The sequence below is a fragment of the Hirundo rustica genome, chromosome 2 (assembly GCF_015227805.2).
Source record: "Hirundo rustica isolate bHirRus1 chromosome 2, bHirRus1.pri.v3, whole genome shotgun sequence".
Taxonomy (NCBI): Eukaryota; Metazoa; Chordata; class Aves; order Passeriformes; family Hirundinidae; genus Hirundo; species Hirundo rustica.
Genome location: NC_053451.1, coordinates 102,813,839 through 102,838,160, shown reverse-complemented (window position 1 = coordinate 102,838,160; position 24,322 = coordinate 102,813,839). Strand labels below are relative to the sequence as shown.

General features: G+C 45.9%; 1 protein-coding gene across 3 annotated transcripts in view; it reads right to left on the bottom strand.

The window, feature by feature from the left end:
* NHS (NHS actin remodeling regulator) overlaps positions 1 to 24,322 on the bottom strand; it is a 243,915-nt gene that overhangs the window by 40,009 nt on the left and 179,584 nt on the right. For 2 of the 3 annotated variants that reach the window (XM_040055937.2, XM_040055938.2), the window contains exon 1: positions 5,514 to 5,611. The exons of the other annotated variant lie outside the window; for it this stretch is intronic. In XM_040055937.2, the coding sequence (XP_039911871.1) occupies positions 5,514 to 5,535 (22 nt within the window). In that variant the 5' untranslated portion in view covers positions 5,536 to 5,611. Of the gene's footprint in view, positions 1 to 5,513; positions 5,612 to 24,322 lie in introns of those variants that run through there. 3 annotated transcript variants of the gene reach the window in all.

Genomic DNA, 24,322 nt, shown 5'->3' with positions numbered 1-24,322 from the left:
AGCACTGCACACCTTGTGTTTAAAAGGCTATTCAAGGTACTACAGTCATTTTTCTCATATTACAGCTACAGCACCTCCAATGTACTCTGCCTTCCCAAAATGCTCATTAACCCAGGCCTCCTGAATCACATCTGCTCTTCCTGCCATTCAAACTGCCTTAGTATAAGTCAAGTCCCCTTCTTACAGATCATGAAAGAACATCTTGAGAATAAAATTCAGTCACCAAAAACCTGGGAGGAATTCAGTTCAGCAGGAATTCAGTTCATACTACCAAACCTTGGTTTTTTACATTGTTATATGATGCACTCACTGTTTCACAGTTCATTGAAAAAGCTGTAAGGTCACAGAACTGTTCCCATCTGTAGTAAAAATACAACCATGAGCTACAATTAAGTTCCTAAACCACTGATGGACAGGTTATAATAATTATTGCAGGCTCATCTCATCATTTGGAGTTAGACATTGAAAGTAAAAGGGCTTTGGTGGTGGAGCTGAGACAGGGTCTGGGACAAAGAAAGTGCAAGGGAAAAGTGATCCTTCCCTTAGCAGCTTCCCTTACCACGCCTGTATTTGAAGCAGGCAGTCTGGAGCAGGGTTGCAGCAAGGTGATAACACAACTGGCCTTGCTGCTGGCCAGTTGCACAGCAGAAACCTTGGGATACAGGTGTGGGATATCATCTGGCTCACACTGCAGGGTGTCAGCAGCACAGCAGATGAAGCCCTCCAAGGTCTCTGAGTGCTACCATAGCACGGGTAGTGAATAATACCTCGTCAGCAGGCCACATTATTGAATAGCAATAACTCTCCATAATAACTAATTAATGTCACATACAGACCAGACACTTAGAGAAAGTGCTATAGCTCTTCCTTCATCAAATTGCAGCACTGAGGTTGAGCTTTACTCATCTCTGGATTGGTAGAAGCTGGTACCTGCATGAGAGCCAGAACCTTCCCTCTGGCAGCTGTGGGCTCAATCAAGCTATTTGGCACCTCCCCCAGCTCTGTAGTGCCATTACTTCTGTGGCCATCCTGCCTGGAAAGCAAACTCTAGTGTATTTGGATATCCCCCAGCTATCCCTGACATGTCCTCCAGCTCTCACCACCCCAGTGACAACCCTGCCCTGCAAAAGGAGGCTCCCAGCATCCCCATCTTGGGCAGGGCTCACACCTCCCAGGAAAGCACTGCCTGGACCCACACAGGTTCCTTGGAAATCCTGAGACCCTAGGGAACCTCAAGAAAAGTTTATTTTGGCAGGCTCAGTAGTGTGGGCATGGTCAGCACTCTATCCTCTCACTTACCCTGTGTACCAACATGGGGACACATCTATGACGCTCCATGTCGAGCATGTTGCCTTTTCATTCATAAAAGGCAGCCTTGTATCTTTAATCACTTTGCCAGATAATAGCAAAGAAACAAGTACTTGATTGTCTGTGTTATCAGACACTATTGGAAAAGTCTAGATAAGGATGCTGAACAACCTTGTCTTATTAGAATTCCACATGCAAACGCTTCCCCATAATCCAGAGTCATCTGTATCCCAGCAACCCTTTAAATTTCATTCTCACTGAATTGCCAGATCTTTATCAAAATATAATTACAGTCTTAATTTGGATGATAAATTTTGATTGCTTGTGCTGTGCCAAAAAAAACCCCAAAAGCTGTCAGGTACACAAAAAATGAGGTGCAACTGTGAGATGTGAATCTGCATATTCTGACATTGGTACATCACCTTTCTTCTTATCAGAAGTTTGGCTCTGATAGCAAGCAATGAGGTTATGTAGGGGTAAATAGGGAAGGACATGAAAAAACAGTTTTCTGATGCCATCAAATGAAATTTGCACTAAAAACGGGGAAGAATTTGAAATCTGCAGTCGCATATGAAGATTATCACTATTATGAAGATTATACACTATTATCGTTATGAGGTAAATGATGTGCAGCATTGCTGTGCAAAGTGGAAGAAAACACCGGTCCTTCCTGAAACGAGGAGATTGTGTGGAATTCACCTTTTCTCCCACTGCCTTACCCCTCTCCTTCAATTACTGACAGAAAACAGCACAGTGCTTTACAGTTATATCCAGATTATGTGGAGAGTTACAAAGATTTTTCCAAAACAAGTAGCCTAAAAAAAGTATCCCAGAGGAATATAACCACTGCCTACTCTGCCAAGAGAGCCCAAAGGAGAGGAGATAGCCCTGCTAGCAAGCCATGGAGGTTACCTAGTTTCTGACTTATCAGAGTCCAAACCCACTTCAGTTTTACTCTGTTTAAATGTCAGGGAAAGATAATTACTCAGATGATAATGGCATAAATGCAATTAGACGTTTTACCTTAGTGTTTCTTGGTCATATGCACAGAGCTGAACTAATTGCTAAATTTGGGACCGTGAAGTTCTTCTTTTCCTTCTTTTCCACAAACGCCCTCACATTGAATTGTTTTCAGGTTTTCTGTATCCCTGAGAAGGGTCCTTTCCTAGGACAGATGTGACTTCATCCCTTGAAAATTATTTCCTTGCTTCCTGTCAGGGCTTTGGGTACCCAGCCTTGGTCCTCTTTGTTACCTGCTTCTCTAACTTTGATCACCATTGCATGCACCATAAAATACCTCTCTGACACACCTGTGAGTTGAATTCATTCTCATGGAGGGTATGTTGTCCTTCCCTGAGAAGACCATGCAAGTAAAGTAAAGTAAATTCCACCACATAAGCATGCAGAAGGGTTACAGTGTAGATTGAAAGTCATGCTGGGTCACAGTTACAGCACGAAAAATGTGCTGCTCCCTTGTGAACAATCAGCTACATCACTCAGGTGAGGACTGTTACCCTAATTCTCCACAGCCCCAGCACTCTCCAAGAGACCACTCCAAACCAAATGTGATTTTGTCCAGAGCCTGACGTAAGCAAATGCAGTTGCCAACTAATGGTAAAATTCAAAGCTCACCGAAGTCCAGAAAGATACCGCAACCTTTGCAGTCACGTCTGTGCCCTGGGTCCCGTTCCCTAACAATCATGTCCATCACTGACACATCAGTAATGCTTTTGCTGACAGCAGCAGCACAAAGTTTTACAGCTGAACGGTCTGAGGCATTGAACCATTCTCATCCCTTTGGTGATAGGAGCTCAGTGGGGCTAATGCTGCAGTAGAAATGGAGGGCAGGAAGGAACCGTGTAATAATTGTCTGGTCTGTGACTTTTCCAACTCTGAAACACAGCTAAAATTAACAGCAAATGAGGTACCCACCTCCTAACACAGAAAATGTTTCCTGTAGTGAATTTTGACTGACATGTGACCAAACCTGTCCTAAAAATGCCAAAATGCAAAGCCGAGTGTAATTCCACTACTATAAAGTGGATGAAGTATTTTTAGTTCACCTCAATTTTATTATTCTTAAAAAGCCTAAAAGAAGGGCATCCTATAAACTCCGTAGGAGCCTGTCCTGGTGCTTTATTCCTATTTGTGCTTGGAAAGGTCTTGCTAACCTTCCCTGCTGCAAAGTCAGCTGGCTCCTAAGGGGGAAGGCTGCAGAAGCGGGCATGACGGCTGCAGTCACATGCAGCTCCCCTCTTCTTTGGTTATCAGACTCCATCTCTAGTGTCATAAATTTGCAACTTTTCCTCTCAGATAAACTGAGCTGAGACAAAAATGACAGAACTTGTGCCCTGGCTGAAAATCCAGAACCAGTTTTCATTCCAGGCTGTGGGGGAAGTGGGAATGCCTAAGCCCCCAAAGGAGGATGATGAATTGCTGCTTATTCCTGATGCAGAGTTCTTTGCTCTCCTTTAAAAAAATTAATTTATTTCCTTCTGGTGAAAGGAGCCAAGCTAAAATCACAGGAAAACAAAGTTGCCTATCCACAGCAGCAGATTCAGCCTGGCACAAAGGAGATGGAAAGCTTCCATATGCCATGGTGACTAGTTCAGTCTGTTAACCATTCCCTCCACCTGCCAGGCAGACTGCCCCCCACATAAGCACTGTTAGTGAAGGCAAGCGTACATCTGGATGAAAACCACGCTGAGAGGAACATGCCATTTTAAAAGCCTGGCTTTTGTCTCTGAGTTACATGTTCCAACACTAAGGCTAATGTTGAGAGGACTGGCAGAAGAGGTTACCAGATTTACTCTTCCTCTGCACCAAGGCATGTTGCAGGGGGAGGAGTCCAAACTGGCCCCTGTGATGGCTGCCGGCATCTTCACAATAGCTGCTAAAAAAGAGGCTCATTCCTCCCAGCTACTCTTCAGTAAGAGCTTTCTCTAGGGCAGCAATGGATTCCTCACGCCTTCAGCCACAGCAGGAACTTCCTGAAGGAACATTTCATATTCAGAAGGAATTGCAATGTTCCTATTTATTTTTCTGCCTCTTTCATTCTTGAGCCCAGATCTCCCATCTTTGAGCTCACAGTTGTCATGACAAACTACAGCAGGAGGTCTGTGGCTATCACATGAACATCCCAAGTTCCTAGTAAGCAAAACTGTGGTCTGGCTTCCTCAGCTGCCTTGAGTGTTCTCCTGGGTGAAAAGACAAGCAAGTCTCACCGCTGGGAAATGGGATCCCAGAGAGGAATGTGACAAGCCTTCCACAGACAAATGGACTTCTGGCATTACACCCTCTGCCTTTGGACCGGGCATCATCACAATGACCACAAACCCAAACTGTACCGGTGATACCAGAAGCTGAATACTTGGAAATATAAACTGGGGATGCTTTTCGCTGCCCGCCATTTGGGCTAAGACACTTTACCCTTGATGGACCTGTCTTGACTTATTTATCTAAAAATTACTTGACTGCTTCTGCTGATTCCAGGAGCCAGAGACAAAATAACCCTCTGCCCACAGCACAGCCTGATCATCTGATCTCTGATCAGTGAGGCATCCCACTGATTTCTACAGAAGACAGCAACAGGGCAAATGCAGTGGAGGGAGCAGCACACAAGTGGTTAATGCATGCCAGGATGAACTATACATACATATACTGTCTCACATAGCCAAAATCTCTTATGTTGACATTTTCCATTCAGTACCACTAGAATTAAAATACTCATAATAAAAACCTGCCAATCAAAAGCATAGAAATTATTACCCAAGCAAAATTAATTTCTATCTATATAGTTGACCAGAAGGCTTTCTGCCTCCTACAAGCAACATTAATGCCATCCATTACAACAGCAAATGCTAGTAAAGTCCCTTTCTTTCCACCTGTGATTTTAAAAGTACATTTCCTGTGCAGAATGCTGTGTGCTTGGCAACCTCTGCATCTCTCCTCCTGATGAGTAGCAGAAACACTGCATGCTAAACTCTCCTGTAATGACATGAATTCCCACATCAGAGAAAAATTATCAAACTACGCAGGAAAAACTTCAAATAACCGGCAAGGTATTTAACAAACCAGAGGCAACAGCGCAGTCAAACCCTCAAAACACATACACAGAGAGAGAGAGAGAGAGAGAGAGAAAATAAATGCCCTCTGCTTGACCCAAAATAACAGAACAGTTCTGCATAGGAAAGAAAATTAATTACCATTGTGGGGACCCTCAGTCATTTAGAGTCTCCAGTCAAGGCTGAGAGCCATTCTGAGACTGCAGGTTTTTCCTTTAACTTCACTCCCCAGCTCTGTGAGGAACCAGTTAAAAATGACATCACTGCTCATACTACCCTCCTCCCCCTCCCCATTCACTTGCTAAAAAAGCTGAGGCTGCTCCTCTCCCCCTGCATTGGCTCCAGATTTGGTCCTCACTCCTCTTCGATAAGTTCCAGGTCTGCAGTTGACTGTGTGCATCGGTGTCAGTGTGGGACGGAGGATGCGTCTCTGTGCTTTTCCAGCATCCCCGCTGGTACCCACTTGAGAAATAAAATAGCCTTTCCATTAAGAAATCAGAAGAGGTCTAACCTTGTGATGTATAATGCATTACACAACCAGCTCCGTTTACAGAAGGCAGTCTTACTCTTGGAAGTGGAAGGGAGAGAGACACCCTCCAAGGGGCTCTGCCTTTCACCTCATCTTCCTTAGAGGAGAGGACTCTCTCTGTGGTTTGCTGCATCCTCCTTGCATTAGGACCGCAATCTATCTCTCCTTTTTTTTTTTTTTTTTTTCCTCTCTTTTTTTTTTTTTTTTTCCCCTTTCTTTTCCCTCCTCCTGAGTGTGACATCATCACATCATCAGAAACCAACTCTACTTCTGTAATAAAAAAGGATCCCGAGCAGAGCTACCTGGGACGAGGTCATCTGGAGGACCCAGGCGATTCTGCCTCCTGAGCAACTGTCGGTTCTTACAAAAAATACTTTGCTCTTGCACAGTGTCATCGAGGTTTAATAACCCTGCGCTTGCTGCAGACGAGGAGACCCAGCTGCAGGGCTGAGATCAGTCTCGTTTCCATCCCTGCAAGCTCCACCGGCATCACCAGGAGCAGGGACCTCCGGAGCGCTCCCCTGGTGCGCATCATTCATTCACGTCTCCGCTCCTTCGCTCCCCCCGGACTGCTGGGAAGGATGCCGCAGCAAAATCCCTCGGCCAGCACTCGGGTCTGCTGCGAAGCAGCGGGGCTGCGAGCACCCCGCGCACACGCTCCCAGCACTCCTCCGCTCTCCTCAGCCTTTTCAGCACCACCGAGGGGGCCTTTGGAAAACACGCTCCCCCCGGAGCGGCGGCTGCAGGAGCCAGCAGCTCCCGGCCAGCCGCAGCGCAGGGCCCGGCGGCTGCCACGGGCCATTTCCCCTTACCTGCCTTCTCTCCCGCGGAAGAGCGCAGGGGGCTGTGCCGAGCCCGCCCTCCCCCGGGGACCCCAGTGGCTGCCAGGGCGGCGGGGATGAGCCCCAGCACCGCCGCCGGGGCGCGGAGGGGATGGCGGCTCCCGGGATCGGCAGCGTTCCCTGCGCGCTGCCATGCTCGCAGCGGCAGGCGCGGCGCTGCCGGGAGAGAGCGGTCTGTGTGCACACGCATATGTGTAACATACGCCTACCTGTTAGCCAGACACGGGGCTACATGCGGGTGTAAACACAGACTCGCATTCTGGATCGCTCCCCGCTTCCAGCAAAGCTGCAGCCGTACCAAACACTGCACACGTGAAAGGGCCGGCGGCATTAAGTAATTTAAAAGATGTGCGGAGGTGGCCCTTAGGGACCGGGTTTAGCGGTGGGCCTGGCAGTGTTAGGTTAATGGCTGGAGCCCGCGATCGTAGAGGTCTTCTCCAACTGAAACGATTCCGTGATCTTGTGACACGACTGCATGAGCAAACGTGCTCTGGCTGGTTTTTGTGCTACCTGCCTATACAGCTGCACACGAGTACAGCCCTCGCCGCAGTGCTGACTGCAGGTGAGTACCTGACACGGGGCTGTGCAAGCGTCACAAAACTTAAGCAAGCTCCTCTAAAAGAGGTAGTGGTATGTCACACACGTCGTGTAATGGTACTGCTTTGTAAGCCAGTCACATGGTGGGGGGCTGGAAAGGTCTTTCAACAGGGAAACCCTCATCAGCCCTCTGAATTAGGAATATGCTGGTGCATCAGGTCCCAGAGAATATCTGTGCTAGAGACAGGGAGTCAGTGGGAAGCTGAAGGAAGTCAGTAAAAACCCTGCCTTCAGAGTTTATTCATAACTCCCTCTCCCTTTTTTTTTTTTTTTTTTTTTTTTTTTTTTTTTTTTTTTTTTTTTTTTTTTTCTCCAGACCTGTGCTTTGCACGTGGGCTGGTAACATTCTTACCAAACACCAGAGCCTCTCTGAATGAGCCAGAATTAAAAACCTGACATCTCCTCTCAGCTGGGACAAAACAACATTACACACTCATGAAAGGCAGAATTTCCACTACAGAGTCTCCCACTCATTCTTTTAGAAAATATCTCTGCAGGTCCTCTTCACATCACTACACTTCACTTCACAGCCCTACCAGACTGCACTCATCCTCTCCAGGCACGCAGCAGGAAGGGGGTCTCTGGCACAGGCACTGAGGAGCGATGACTGTGGTGGATAGGGATGTGGGACCATCTTGGAAGCTCTGCCAATGTGAACATTCAGTTAAGTACTAAAGACCTCTGCCATCACTCATCACACAGTTTTCTATCTGCTCTGGTAGGGATATCACAGTCATTAGCAAAGGGGGATCCTACATACACATAGCAGCATCAATAATGTCTCTGGAGAAACATCGATTATACATCATATGCTAGATCAAAAGACAAAGAAGAAGAAAGTGCACTAATTCACCACATTCATATTTCATTTCTAAATGAAGTAAGTGTTTAACTCAGATTCTTAAGGAAAAGAAGTGAACGTGCTGTTGCCTGTCCTGTCCCCTGCATCCAATCCCCATAATTTTTGAGTTCCCTCCCCAAATTTGCCAGAATATATATATAATTCTATATAATTATATACCTACAAATTGAAGATGAACAAAGTAATTAAAAAAAAAAAAAAAAAATCAGTGCCACTCCCATTTAGGACAGACAGGTAAAATTTTCACAGGGAATCTACTGGCTGATTGGCCCTGTGCCAGTGGTGGTCCCCTTGCTGTGGGAAAGGGAAGAGTGTTCCCTGGATTTTCTGAAAAGGCAAAAAACATTTTGGAGAGTAAAGGACAAGTCTACAGATCCACACTAAGTTCTTACTTCTTTGTTTTCTTTGGTTAATATGACAATTTATTTAGTGCTTTTGTTTTCTCTTCCTGAATCTGCTTCTCATGGGTCAGCACTTCGGAGCTCAAGTGCCTGTGGATTTTATTTCCCGATGAAACCCTTGAACGCAGCTTTCTCATTTTACTTTGGTTCTCCTAAGCAATGGCATTGTTTTAATCTACAGATGGGAACGCTGGCACACTGCTGGCTGGTTATAACAGCTCCCAGACCTGACAAGTTCCATGCTCATTCCTGGTTGTGAGATGGTTTTGCAGGAAAACAAACAAACTCATTCCTGTAAGAAAGAACAGGCAAACAAAGCGTGGGATTGGGTGGTGGAAGGATCCCAACAGAAATAAATTAGGGCTGGAACTTTATCCAGAGCTCTCAGAACTCTCAAAGATGCAGAAATCCCTTCAGTCAGAAGAAAAGGAAGCCTGCCCACCTCTCCCATCATTTCCCCTCCTGTTATACTGATACTAACTGTTTTACTTGGTGAATGCAGATTGTTTCAAGTTTTTGGGTGACTGAGTTGAAGATCAGTTCTCAAATAAGTAGCATCATCAAGTACTGCGACGTGATGATCATAAGATCATCAAGTAGCACTACTGCCCTAATATATGCATTTCAGTGTACCTTGGGGTACCTCCAAAGCAAATGGGGCAGAATATGTTCCATATTACATGAATTCCCCACTTGCCTTAGCAAGTGCACCTCGTTTGGGAAGTCCACTATCTTCTTTCCTCTAGTACTATGCCTCCCACAAGCACAGTTTAACAAATGTATTTTATCATATAAATGGGTGTTTCCCATTTTGAGAATCCTTCAGAGATAAGCTGAGAGTCCTGGACTGCTTTCCTGCTTCGACCAGTCTTTAAATGCAACCAAATCTGGTAACAGACATGAAGGAGTCAGCAGATGAATGTCACACATCTATTTCCTCTGCTATTTTTAACAGCACAGAGCGTACTGAAAGGAAGAACGGAAAGTCCTCCTCTTTAATGATGTCCCTGAAATTTTCGAAAAAAATCTAAATTTCAATACTCTTCCATTTCAACCCAAACCGTTACAAAGTAAATCAAGGTCATGGCTGTCTGTCACTTACCCAAATTACTCTTGAGTAAAGACAGCCCCTAGCCAAATAATGTCAGTCTAAATAGGAACTCAGCCTCTTCTGTTTCATTATCCCAGAGAGGTTTCAATTTCAAAGCTGACTTGGACCACATAAAAGTTAGCTTTTAAGCAGGAGCAGTATGAATATTTCTGCCTCCCCTCTATTTTACCTTCTCAAGGAAAGAAAGAATAAAATAAGACCCAGTACCAGTTCTGGTGACCTGACACAAGAGAAGGAGGCAGAACACAGTGATATTCCTTCGACAGGAAATCTCAGTACCATTATTTTATCATCTGTTTTCCTTCCTGCTCCACTTGACTGCATGTACCCTAAAAACAGGCTGCTCCAGCCTGCCACTCCCATTTCAGAGCAGCTGGCCATCGTTGGCAGGGGCATTGCCAAGCACCCCACCATTTGGCAACAATAGGTGACAACTCAATCAGCCCTCGAGATCCTTACTGGTGTTGCCCTTCTTTTTCAGAAGGTGCAGCTGGAGCAGGTCCATAGAAAAGCCAGGAAGATGATCAGAGGGCTGAAGCACCTCTCATATGAGGACAGGCTGAGAGATTTGGGGTTGTTCAGCCTGGAGAAGAAAGAGAAGGCTCCAGGGAGATCTTCTAGCTGCCTTTCAGTGCCTACAAGAAAGTTGGAGAGAGACTTTTTCCAAAGGCATGTAGTGACAGGACAAGGAATTGCTTTAGGCTGAAAGAGGGTGGGTTTAGCCTAGAATACTGTGAGGGTGGTGAGCCACTGGAACAGGTTGCCCAGAGAAGCTGGGTGGTGGATGCCCCATACTTTGAAGTGCTCAAGGCCAGGTTGAATGGGCTTTTGAGCAACCTGGTCTGGAGGAAGGTGTTACTGCCCATGGCAGGGGAGCTGGAATGACACCATCTTTAGGGTCCATTTCAGCCCAGGCCATTCTTTTATTCTGTGATGGTTCTATGGAATGCGAGAAATGGAAACAAAAAGGTGGAAGAGAAGAGAAATGTAACGCCTCAACTGTCATGATATTTGTGTGCCAGCTGCAAAACAAGAATTGCAGAACAGGATCCTCTCATTGACCCTTGTTTCGCATCACTCACTTAATTTGTCTGAAGCCTTTGCTTAGACCCAGGTGACAGTGCTGGGGCTCTTAGAAGAACTGAGCCCTGAGTTACACAAGCTTTATATCATAACTGTATTATGTTTATTGTTTTTCACTAGTGTTTCCAGCCTTCCTGATCCTTTTTCACAAGATTTTCTTCTTGTTTATTTCAGAAGAACTACTGACTGTGTCATAAATATTGATGTTTTATTTAATGTCTTTTGCTTTTAGCCTGGCAGCTCTATATTTCTGCTTGCCAGGGCCCTGCATTTCAAACAGCTAAAGACACAGTTGTTATAATAGAGACTAATAACTGCTTGAAAAGACTGCAAGGTTTCTTAACACAAATAGAAATACATTCAAGTAACCCACTGCCTGAAACAGTAACCATGTCATTGTCCTAGCACAACTGGTATCTGAAAAGCCTGCAAACCATCCAGCAAGAACTGCCCTATTCTGACCTGTTAAAACAGGGCAGAACTGCAATAATCCCATAGTATTTAATGTGCACTTTAAAGCAAGCTCTACCCACAAGCCCAAATAACAACCTAGGGAACTATCACTCTGTACTGACTGCATTGGCACAAATCATTATTACTTATCTAATAATTACTATCACTTCATGGAAAATAGTTGAGGAGTGTAATTTTCACTGCTTTACTTTCGGTGCTGCCTTCTCACTTTGATATCAAGTTCAACCCTGAAGATATATCTGCTGAATTTTACTGACAAATTACATTCATCATCTATGTGCCTGTCTTGTCAAGCATCTGAGATGCAATACATATTAAAATACTACACATGAATTTCCTGTTACAAGACTTAGCACATACCATGCTCGATTTCCAAAACCCAAACCAATGCATTTAGTGACCCCCAGGGAGCAGCCAAGCTTCAGGATTAGTGACCTCTCTAAGCAGTGGCCACAAATACAAGAATCCAACGGGTATTATTCCCAAGTGAGCTTGCCATCTGCTGCCCCAGGAGAACCACTCCAATTCCTTTCAACGCACACAGAGTTTAAGACAATTGTGAAAATTCTGTGTTTATTCTTCCCTATCCATGTGCTTCATCCATCAGCTATGAAGGAATAGATTATCATTTTTCCTGCGAGTGCAGCACTGTATTTGTGCTCTGACCAGAAAAACACCAGCACACGGTGGCAGGGCTGAGCCATCCCTCTGGAGCTTCTGGCTCTGCCAGAGATGGTGGCCAGGGAGGGGGCAGCTGGAGAAAGGATGGACATGGTTGTGGCAAAGGCAGGGAGAAATTAAACCTTGAAAGGATACACGTGGCCCTGTATTTCCCAGTCTTACTGCACTTGGCTGTGTGTCTCTGAAAGTTGTGTCTGCTACTGAAATTTCCCTTCAAAACTGAAAATGGGACAAAGAAAGCACCTTGTGCCTTTAATTGAGGGACATGGCATCTCTTCTTAAAAGCTTTAACCATTTTAGCTAAAAAATAGCTTATAAACTCAGTGTCTGTTCTTGCCTTCGTGACAGTGTAATGGGAGAACAGTTGTATTTTATCCTTGTCCTCATTGCTGCTGGGGGAAAATGAAGTGAGGGGTGTGCATAATCAAATGGGAGAGAGAGATGCACTGATCCCGCTTGCTGTCTGTCAAAACAGCTCAGAGAAGGAAGGAAAAGCAGAAAACCTTGAGCCTTCATGCCCCTGAAGTAAATGGCCATTTATTTTAGAGATGAGCAGCCTTCATAGGAAAGGGAGTCTGCAGTGATCACTTTCAACTAGAAAGTGGTGAAATCCTGTCCCAGATGGAGCCCAAGATGCCCACTTGCATCCCAGCGAGGCCAAGGCTGTGAACACCCCAAATGCCTTCTATATGTCAGACACTTAAATGGATGCTAAAAATGCTTAGTCTGAAAGACAGGAGCCTATTTGGGCAGGCTGGTGACTGAGGTAGATGTGTGCAACCGCAGTGACAGGGTTGCAGTGAGCAGTGATAGTAATCCTCTTTGTGGATCAATCTTCAAAAAGCCAAAAAAAAAAAAAAAAAAAAAAAAAAAAAAAAAAAAAAAAAAAAAAAAAAAAAAGTGCAGAGAGCTGTGTGACACCACGACACCATGCAAGAGAATGTCATTGTACAACTATTTTCCCTGAGTTTCATTAGACAGCCCCGAATTTTGTGAAAATATTGACAGGCTGAGGGAAAATCCCAAGTGCCATTTAATTTTGACAGATGGAAAAAATAATGCCTTGTACAAAGCATAGTCTTGATGGTCTGCTTTGTCCCTTTTTATCAAGGGCCAGCTCCCAGAGGCAGAAGCCTGGATAAAGCACATGTCAAATACAAGGAACAAGAACAGCAGAGAGATTTTATGATTAAATATGTACAAGGGAGAATGGAAGTGGGGGGAGGGAAGGATGCACATACTGTATGTGAAGTAAATGGTGCAGAAGAGACAGACACAGCAATACAGAACTGCCTGATGTGAAACTGAAACCCAGGCTGTCAGGGAGGCATGACCTACCTCATTTACTCACCACAGTCTACAATTGGAAGTCATCCCAACAATTTATCTCAATTCCTTACTCAACCACTTTGTTATTTGATAGGAAAATAGTTTTTTTCTGCTAGCATGTATGAAACCTGGCTAAACGCCTATTCATAGTAAATCTGGGACTAATTTTAATAAAGCCCTTCCTTGGTTGTTGAACTCCTCTTGAAAAAATGTTGTGAAATAGCTACACAGATAGTATTGTCTCATAGAGACCTAGTGCCATTTCATCTGGTACTGACAACAGTGACTGAAGTTGGTTAGACAAATGTGGCTGGGCATTGCTGTTGGTAAATGAGGAGTGCTGCAGTCTGCCTGCTGACTCTTCTGTTTCTACACTTCCTCCATAGCAAACACCCCTGTGTGCAGCCCTTAGGCTGGCTTAACACAGGCCAGTTTGTGTCCTGGGATGGAGCCCCACAGAGCCTGAGCCTTCCTTGGCACATTGCTCCAGCTGCCTTGCTCCACCTACTGTGCAAGGTTATTGCACGGTGCCCATGAGGCAGGAACACAAGGTACCATGGATGGGAATTAGAAAAGGTAAAATCATTTCTCCCTGACAGCATTTAAAATCTGCTTTCCCGGCCCTTTGAAATATGCTTCTCACCAAAGCTCCCTGTTCAAACAAAACTACTGCACTGTACAGTGGATTGGTCACAGGCGTCTTTGTTCTGCACCCACACAAAATTGGAAGTGACACTTTACTTCCATTGCAGACCAGACATCAAGCAGAGTCATGTCCTCACTTACAGTTTATTTAAAACCATAGATGGCTTTTTAGGGATCAAAGAGAAAGGGGTGTAGGAGGGGGGTGCTGCTCAGTGGAAGACTGGGAACAAACCAGTACAGTTTCTTTGACTGCTCCATGTTTGCTTTTTAAATTGCTGAAATGTAACATGGCAATGAAGTTACCTAAAGCATGAGACACTGAGTAGTGGGCTATGAAGCTTTTTCAATTTTTTAGTACTTACAGCTCTCTGCAGTACCTGTCACAAAGGTAAGGGATTAGACTGGTGTAAATCAGTGCTATTCCATGAAGAGCAGCCACAGTGGGAAGCCAGGCTGAAGGCTCAGAGGGCTTCACAAGCTGAGAGTACAAAGCACCATTAGGATACAAAGCACACTGTCAGCATCTGATCTTTGGGACAGGATGTTTGGAAGGGCACATAGATTTTTTTTATCATGACTTGGACTCTATTTCAAAGGAATCCCATTTAAACCAGAAACAGGGCTCTGTGCACAGTCAGGCTCTCCAGAGCCAGCAGCTCACCTCTTCCCAGATCAGTACATCTGTGTTACAAGCAGCTGGATGCCCCAGCCCTATTCGTGCTCCCTGTAACTGGGTTTCAAGTTTACAAGTATCACAAATGAGTTCATTTCCCCTCATTAACTCTCGCAAGTAGTCGCTGCTCCTCTGAACTCTGTATTTCTCTGCCCCCAAATCCCTCGGGAGTCCCTGAGGCTGAAAAAGCCCTACTCGATAGGAGAGGTTTCAGATGGCTGCCCAAACAAGACAAGCCAAGGGGGCCTCATTAGACTGGACACAGCACTCACAGAATGGATGGGGAGCAGGTTTAAATCATAGTGAGAAACTTATAAAGCAGAAATCTAAGCAGCTTCATTTTTTCCAGATAATTGTTTTCAGCAGGTTTCTTACCCAATACAAGTCTCACCCAAAGTGGTATGACAAACTGCTGAGCTCATGTTCCCAATTCAGTTTATTCCTCTCTCTCCATTCCAGGCCTCTCATTTTCTTACTTTTCTAAGCAGCCCACTAATTTCTCAAAATGACAGCTGAGATCCCAGGCTGTCCTGATTGTCAGCTATTGGTCCAAATATGCAGCATGGAAATGTTTTAGACCCCAGAAAGCCCCACACTGAACAGCCAGTTTGAAAACCTTACTGCACCCAACACATGCCAGAGGAATTTCTGGACTGTCTTATTGACACTTCCATCAAGTCTTCTGCCACACATGAGGCTGCTTTCCTAAACCCCACCTCCCTATGGGGTTTTATTTCCATCTGGGGTTTCTCTCCCTCTTGTTCTCTTATGATTTTCATGTTGAAGGCTTTCATGGACTTTTTCTCAAAAAGCAGAACGAACAACTCAAAGCAGCCACACAGTTACGGTAAGACTCAGCACAGGGATATTAATACAGCATGTGCATTTTCCTCCAAAACCCAGCACTGAAGCCATAATGACATTGAAAGCTGCAACAAAAATAAAGAAAGCATAATAAAGGTAGGTAACAAGACTTTGACTCTTTCCCTGTATATGACATACACTGTGGAGAAATGTTTGTTACCCACTGCAAAACTTCCTTTAATGACCCTTAGCTAGTCAAATGATTCAAAAATAAGGAACGCAGAAAATAAATCCAACCAAACCTACCACCTGGATATGGTTATTCTTGAGACAGGGCAAATTGCAGTCATCAAAGTGCCAGATAGCCTGTGAAGAGGTCTGGGCTTGGGCCCTGTTATCACAGAGGCTTTATATATGATCTTGAGCAAACCACTTATGGTGGGATTGAGTTGCTTAAGCCAAGGTGTCCAGTACCATTTGAGATGCCCTAGGGTACACATCACATCTGTACACGGCTGGCTGGTTGACACAAAATAGAACCCTGATATAGCAGCTGGAGGCCAGGAAGGATTTAGACACCTGTAATGCATCCTGCACTGCTTTATGAGTGTCTGCAACAGATACCTCATGCAGCTTTCCAAGCCTAGTAGCTTCTAAGCTGAAGCACCCATTACCCAACTCTCCAGAACGCTCCAGCCAGGCTCTGCACTCCCTGGCCCAAGGAACTGCCCCCACCAGGCTGTGCTTTCACTGGAGAGCAGCTGGCACACCTGGGAACATCCTACATGCTGCAGCCCAAGGCCAGGTACTGTCAGCAGCAGCTCTCTGTCCCAGGGGCAGCGCTGCCCACAGGCTGTGCCCAGGGACTGTGCTAGCACTGGAGTCACTGCACTGGCTGATTTGCACTGGTTTCCCAGTCCATCCTGCACACCACCCCTGGAAAGCTCCATGGGCCAGAGTGTCTCACCCAGTGCATTAATCCCTCATGACAGAGAGAGTCTCCAGACTGCCCAACACACTCAGCAAAGCTAGCCCGTCTGTTCCTGGGTATTTACTGTTCCTGTATTTACGGAGTTGAGAATATGTCCTCCCAAAATAACTCATTCCTTTAGCAGTTTTCCAGACCCAGCAAGGCACACGTGTGTGTGTGCCACCAGCCCACCAGCCACTGCATGTTGGGCATCAGTGCCTTTTCTCCTCTACATGGCCAGGACCTGCTATCATCTCCTCCAGCCATGGGCTGGCTCTTTGATTGTGTACGCTCCAAGCCAGCTTTACAGGACAACCACATTTCAAAATTCATCACCCAAGCCCAAACTGCCCGTGAGTCTGTCAGAGACAGAAAACTTTGGCAGCTGAGGTTGTTGGTGGCCAGAGGCCATTTCCAGTGAGTATAACACAGACAGGGCATGGGCTCTCACAGTGATTTACTGTGCAGTCAAGACATAAATCACAGTTTGTTCCTGACTACTTGTGGAAGTAATTATGTAAGAAGGGAAATAAAGCATTTCCACAGAGTCTTCCTTTCTCCCAGTTTGCAAAAAAACATTTATTTGTTCCATCTTATCAATGTCTGACATTTGCAGTTGTGCTACTGAGAAATTGCAGCTGGGTTTTGGAGTCCATCCCAAAGACAGGGTGACTTCTGCACACCCCTCCACTTTTGTGCTTTTGCCTTACCATGAGATGCACATGGACACAGTGTTCTTTTCTGAAAGCTTTGCAGGGGTAAAGAACAAGCACTCAGGGCATCCACAGCTACCTCCTTCCAGGTCTGATGCCAGTACTGCCCGTGCTTCAGCCTCAGGCTTGTGCCATCCTGTGCATCCCTACTTAAAGTGAGGGGAAACTCTCCCAAAGTAAGGGCTATAAGAGGCACCCAAAGGCCAGACATGAGGTTTTTTCACAGGGAAGAAGATGACTCTGTGTCCTCATTTACCGCTCATTTGTGAAAGTGAGCACAGATCTAGCAGGGGGAACACTGACAGCATTTCTAGCACTCACGGGCTGAGATGCCCCAAGCCACCATCACCAGGACCAGGCACCTGTATTCCTGTTCTGCACCTAGCATTAAAAAGCTCCAGAGGACATTGTGTAGGGGATGAGGAAAGTGTCCCAAAGCCCCAAGGAGTTAGAGGACTGCAGCTGGGGCTCCTTCAGCACAAGGAGGGCTATGAACTGGAGATCTTCCTCCATGCTGCCCTTTCTCTTGGACACTGGCAGAGCAAGGTGGCATCCCATCATCCTGCCCGTGCCCTGCCAGGAGCTGCACAGGCAGCACAGCTGCTGCCCTGCTACCCTGCCTGCATTAATACAAACCCCACCGTTACACCAGCTGCTACTACCTCTCTGCTATCCAACAACAACCAGGATAATTGGCAACAGCAGAGTAAAGTATCAAATCGACCGTGTTTTTGAGGGACTTCATAGGAGGCCAACAAAAGCAAGGACGTTCAAAGCTCTCAGCTAAGCATACCAAGAGCTCTCGGTGGAGCGTCAGATGACGAGAAACAGATTTGCTGCATTACATAGTCATGTCAAAGGGCTGTGCCAGAGCTTTAGCTGACAGCAGGCCTGAATTGCTTTGCATTTGCTGGCTTCAGCCAGACAGAGGCCTGCAGACTTGTGTTTCATATTGTGCCGATCTTCTTTCTGAATTTCATTGATCAAAGTCTGATAGCTCTCTCACATATTTTATCCTATTCCACACGGACCCCACCACTTTCGCCATGGGGATGACTTTAGCACAAGTCCTGGAGGAATGAGGCATCTCACGATTAAGGGGTGGTCCACAGATCAAATAGCACCAATTAACATAAAGATACATTATTAAATGGAAGGTAGTCATGGTACAAACCCTTCATGTTTAACCGGGATGCAGTTCTTCCTTGGTTTGGAGCAAACTGATTTCAAAGGCCTTTTTTTAATATGGGGGATTTGACAAGCTATTTGACATGCTATTTCTTTCTGACCATTTTGTGTAGATTCCATAGGAAAAGTAGATTTATCAAAGAACCACCAAGTTACTAATTTCTAAAATCCCTTCTTGTTCTGGAAGACAGCTCACAACAGCAGGTAGTCTGGAGGAGCTGTTGTCAGAGAGTGCCTGTGTTTGCTATGTATCAGTTCCACAACCTCAGGAGGACTGAACCTATCCTATTCCTGCTGAACACAAAATGAGCTGCTAAAGAAAAATAGCCTGGTCTGTCTCTTCCAGGGTCTGCATCCCTTTAATTTAATAGTTTTATAATTAGACATTTATTTAGCTGAGAATATATCTTTGACATACACATAGACTTAGAATTGAGCTCAGCTGAACCAAAAAAAGTCCCTATTACACAAAACAAAACCAGCTTCACAGACTGTTTCTAGTTAAGGACACACCCGCAATGGCTTGTAATAATTTAGCAAGTAATATCTGCAGAGATGCTTCAGTGTGTGCGCTACCAAACAAATACTCACCTCTGTGGTAAGCAGTGAGATCTAAAACTCAGGGAATTAATGCACAGTAAATTTTACCTGCATAGCAGGAAGAACTTTCCTGTGCGGGTGACCATGCACTGGAACAGATTTCCCAGAGAGGGTGTGGAGTCTCCCTCACTGGAGATATTAAAAAACCTCATGGACACAATCCTGTGCCATGTGCTCTGGGATGAGTCTGCTGGGATGAGCAGGGAGGTTGGACTAGATGATCTTCCATGATCCCTTCCAGCTGTGACAGACAGTAAAAGAGGCAAGTTTTAAGCTCAAGAAAGTAGAGACCACTACACACAGAGATGGTGGGAGGTAGCTTTGCTGAAAGTGGGGAACTTAGTAATCTACCATAACTAGATGGTATCTCAGTCTGCCCAAATCCCATTTTTCCCTGGTCTAAAAGAGTGAGACGTATTTAAGTTGTATATACCACGACTGTGGAGCCCCTGGATATTGCTAGCAGGTGTTGCACACCATTACACAACAGAGCTGGGAGATTGCTCTCACAACACAAACCCATTAACAACAGCAGGAACATTTGGAACAGGACATTGCTTTCTTCAGTCCCAGGACATCATTATGTCTGCAGAAGTTGTACCACAATGCCATTTTTTTAAAGGCATAACTAGGAAGTACTTATTTGCTTTTAATTCTTATTAAATAGGGGACCCAAATATTTGGGAGAGGAAGGAGCGGTATGATTCCTATGAAGAAGGCACCCATAAAGCTTGATGAATTTTGTAAGGTGTCATTTGCACAAACAAAAGCACTTGGCTTCATGAACCTATCAAGAAGCAGTTCTGCGAGGACTTCAGTGAAGTGTTGCAGAGTGCCACTGGGAGGTGTCACTATAATGCAATAGCATCAGGCCAAAAAAAAAAGAGCTGTGCTGAATACGGCAGAAGGCACATGCATTATTTTCAGGGGGACTATGAAAAGGGGAGTGTGCGTGCTGGGATTAAAACTGGATGGTTGACACTTTTGTCACTGGGTGCCATCCATCCACAGACGCTGTTTTAAAGTGACCAGTCCTGGCCAGAGAGTTGAGTGATATCTGTTATTGACCTCCCCTTTAATCTGTCGGCATTTGCTGTAACACAGACTCACGTGCATGCACACACACCAGCCCCCAAAGGCTTACTCATTAGCGTAATCTTTACCAAGCATCAATAGATTTGATACTAACAGGGTTTAATAAAACCAAACCTTAATCTACCAACCCTCCAAGTCTTGGAGAAAAGTGCTGAAAGAGCTAACTGCAAAGCTAAACACATCAAGCCTCACTCTGATACTTGCACTCTAACCCTCTCTTCTACTACTATCCCTGCCTCTGAGCATTTAGTTGGATCTCCCTTATTAAACCGATCATGAATCTCATGCAAAAAAAGTTTGACTGAATCTGCATTTTGCCCGGGGTCGTATCCCTTTATTTATTTAATTCGGTGTTTAATTTGGGGGGGAAAAAAATCCTGCCAAGTCTGCTTTTTTTTTTTTTTTTTTTTTTTTTTTTTTTTTTTTTTTTTTTTTTTTCAAGGAGCAGACAAATGGAGTTATTTCTCCCTAGTAGCAAACCCAAGCAAATCAGAAAGGGTTTACAGCAGATTTTAACACCAAAACACCAAACCAATTATGCAATACCGCTGTCGTCAAAAAAAAAAAAAAAAAAAAAAAAAAAGAGAGAGAGAGAGAGAGAGAGAGAGAGACCGCTAGCAGAAATAACCAGAACTGCTATCAGCTGCCTGAGAAGGCTGACTAAATTTCGGATGCTATTACGTGAAGACCGGTCTCTTGTCTCTGCCGCTCACCACCAGCTCTGCGGAGGAGGCACCGAGCCCGGAGCGGCCCAAGCTCCCTGCTCCTGCCCGGTGCGGTGCTCTGGGTGCTTCGTGGACTCTCCGCTCAAAAGAAACTCTCAAACAAAATGTTCCAACAAAAAACAAAATAACGAAAATTAAATACTCGAGCAGGTTTGCCAGCTCGCAGAAGACAAACGCTGAGAAGCCCGAGTACTCTGTAAGTCAGGTTTGATAAGAGATACATGTTAGTGGAAGTTTTACGGCATGCTTTGGCTGCGAGAATGGACAAAAAGGAATGGGAGGAGGCATCTTTAAAACGACGTGCGACTCTGAGCAAGACGGCGAGCTCCGCAGAGCTCGACAGGGTTTGGGGAAAGCATCCTTCCCCCGCCCGCGGCGCCCCGAGGAGACCCGGCAGGGAAGGGCGGACCCGCCTGTCCAAGTGTCCCTGTTCCCGGGAGACCCCGGTGTCCCCGCCTGTCCAAGTGTCCCTGTTCCCGGGAGGCCCGGGTGTCCCCGCCTGTCCCAGTGTCCCCGTTCCCGGAAGGCCCCGGTGTTCCCGGTGTCCCCGCCTGTCCCAGTGCCCCCGTTCCCGGGAGGCCCCGGTGTTCCCGGTGTCCCCGCCTGTCCCAGTGCCCCCGTTCCCGGGACGCCCCGGTGTTCCCGGTGTCCCCGCCTGTCCAAGTGTCCCTGTTCCCGGGAGGCCCCGGTGTCCCCCGGCCCTGCCGGGACCATGCGGCCCCGCCGGCGGAGGTAGGGGCGCGGCAGCAGGCAGCACGCAGATGGCCCCGGCCCCGGGCTCCGGCCGTCTAATCCCCACTCGACCCCGTCCCCGCCGGGAGTGGGGAGCAGTAATCCCCCTGCCGCCCTCTGTGCAGGGTTAACGCTTTCCTGTCCTGGAGCAGCTCCGCTTCCTCGCTTGGCTGCTGCTCGAACGGCAAAGACACGGGGAAACATTCCCGCCGTGGCTGGGAGAGGGGGGAGAAGAAAACGGACAGAAAGTATGGCTGGTAAAATTTGCTAGGAAGGAAGAGGGGAGAAGACTCCAAAAATGAGATTAAACTCAGCATCGCCTGCCCCAGCCCAGTGACCGTGACTTCTTGGGCCGCACTGGGCAGATCCCAGTGGTGAGAAGGGACCGGCCACTCTCCTGGCCGGTGCAAGGCCAGGACAAGGCCGGCAGAACCTGATCACACCTTGAACTGCTCACACGCCTTGGTGCTGCCACGCTAGAAAGACAAACTGCAGCAGAGACACCTCTGCAATACTTCTTAGGCTTCCCGAGCATTGTCAGCTGCGTGCTTCCAGCCTCTCCGATTCTGATTCCCGCGTCTGGATGTGATGGTGTGCGGAACTGCAAGGAGGACGGAGTCATTTTCAGCTAAGGGGCAGTCCCCACCCCAAACCCACTGGCTGTTCAATAGGCTGCTCCATCATGGAATAGCACCTCCAATGTTGTCATCATCATGCAGCAGAGGCGTTCTCCAGCAGCATTCCTATTTTCATTTTCTGTGGGTCTCCACTTCTCCTCTTAAAAGTGTTTTGTTTTGTTTTGTTTTGTTTTTTAATTTTAAAAAAAATCCTAACTGCCTATTTTGGTACACTGCGTATGATCATTGATAATGGTAACTGGGTTATGAAACACTGAAATCAAAAAAACAGAAAAGGTGGGGAAACGGGTTTAGGGAGAGATTTCGGAGATTTAAAAATAACAACAGTGATGGTAAAATGAGAAATTTTCTTCTCAGCCTGGGGAACCAAAAAGACTGTGATTAATGCTCGAACTCCCTGGTCAGGTTACCCACCTCAGCGATTACATGAAGAGCTGAGCGATGCAGCTTGAGTTCAGGAGGTGAGCTGAAGCATAGCAGAGGCTCTTTGATGCATTAAGACAGCCCAAGTCAACAGCAGGTCTGGCTGTAAGGGAGGCAGCAGTCTTGGAGAACGTGACCTACATAGAGGCTTCAGCCTCACAAGCAGCAGTGAGGGAAATCAGCAGCTTATACGGCACAGACATTTCCTGAAAGACTTATAATTATGATACTTGCTGGCTGCTCTGTCCCCTCCTTTGTGTGTAAGTCCTGGCACCAAGAAGGAGCAGACAGAAAAACAGATCAAGAATTTCTACAGGTTTTATTGAGGTATGACTTGTGAATGAGAATTTTCATTAATTTAAAAAAAAAAAAAAAGAACTAAAGGTAAATTAATCCATACATTTATTCAAATCCTGTGATCTCTTCCCAAGTCAGTCACAAAGCAGTTACCTTCCCAAAGCCAGCAACTTTTCCGTAAAAATAACCTCACAAATGGAAGGAAGAGGTGCTTTAAATTTTATTTTCTCTAGGAAGTAATAATAATTTTTAAAGGGGTGATATACCTCCAGCCCTGTTTTTCCCTTAAAATGACCCCAAGCTGCACAGGAAAAATATTTGCTCTCAGCGCTTGAACAAACCTCAGTGAATTAAGTTTTTGTTGTTAATGGCAAGGCTGCTGTTTATCTGCAGAGAATCAAACCAGATGTGGAAAATAACTGAGGGTTTAGTGGCTCAGCAGCTCGCCCTTCAACCTCAAGGAGGAAGCCCAGCACCCAAACCCGGTCAAGATTGTCAGCAGCCCTAAAGCCTTGGAGATGTCCGTGTTTGCCTGCCACAGCCATCAGTGCACAGCTGGTTCCCAGTGGGGATCAGGAGGTGAGAAGTGGGAGCCTGGACTGGCTCCAGAGGCAAAGCTGGGTGCTTTGGCACCTCTGTGACCTCTGCATGGAAACTTTCACGTGGTGCAGGCAGCTTTGAGCTTGTGACATTATTGAGGGTTACTTAATTTTTTTTTAATCTGTCCTTTCTTTGCCACCCCAGAGAAAATCAGGTTCAACACAATGAAATCAGTTGCGAAATCTTTTCTGCCACTGTAAAATTCTCCCAGACTGGGATGATTCAGTGCTTAGAGAGCTCTATCATGGAAACACAGTGTGGGATGGCTCACAGCTGAGATCAGGGTGTCCCCTGCCCCTCGCCACCTCCTTCCCCTGGGGTTGATACCTTGGCCAGGCTCTGTGGGAATGGGGCTCTCACTAACAATGGGGGAAACACCAGTACCCTCAGTAAGAGGCACAGTAGTTCCCAGGTGGCCCCACCATGGCACTTCCAAATTTTAGCTGATGTGTGTCAGAAAAATATTTGCTTTGTGGATTTTATTTCTGTTTTAAAAGTTTTATCTCCTGCTGTGTCTTTTTGTGCCGTTTTACCTATTAACATGTCATACAGCTCTTTATTTTCTTCATGGGACAGCCATCAGGTACTGATGGTTTAATTCCACTGTTCCTTTATCCTTAAATTACCAGGCTTGTACTAAAAACTCATATTTTCTTGAAAGAAATTGTGTGTTTTGAACAAACATCCAACATGCAGAAAATGGAGGGTGGTGCTTCCATACAGTATCTCTGTGGCTGCTAAGCATTTTCCACCGAAGTGCTGGGCTCTCACATGGCTGAGACAAGGAGATGGACACATTCCAATAAGGGACCAATCCTGTCCCAGGAGGCAAAGGCACCAAAGGCACACTATGCCCCATCTGATATGGGCTGTAAGGATGATCTTGCAAAACTAACACCCTGTTGATCTAGTCTTACTCATCAGAATACACAAGTTGG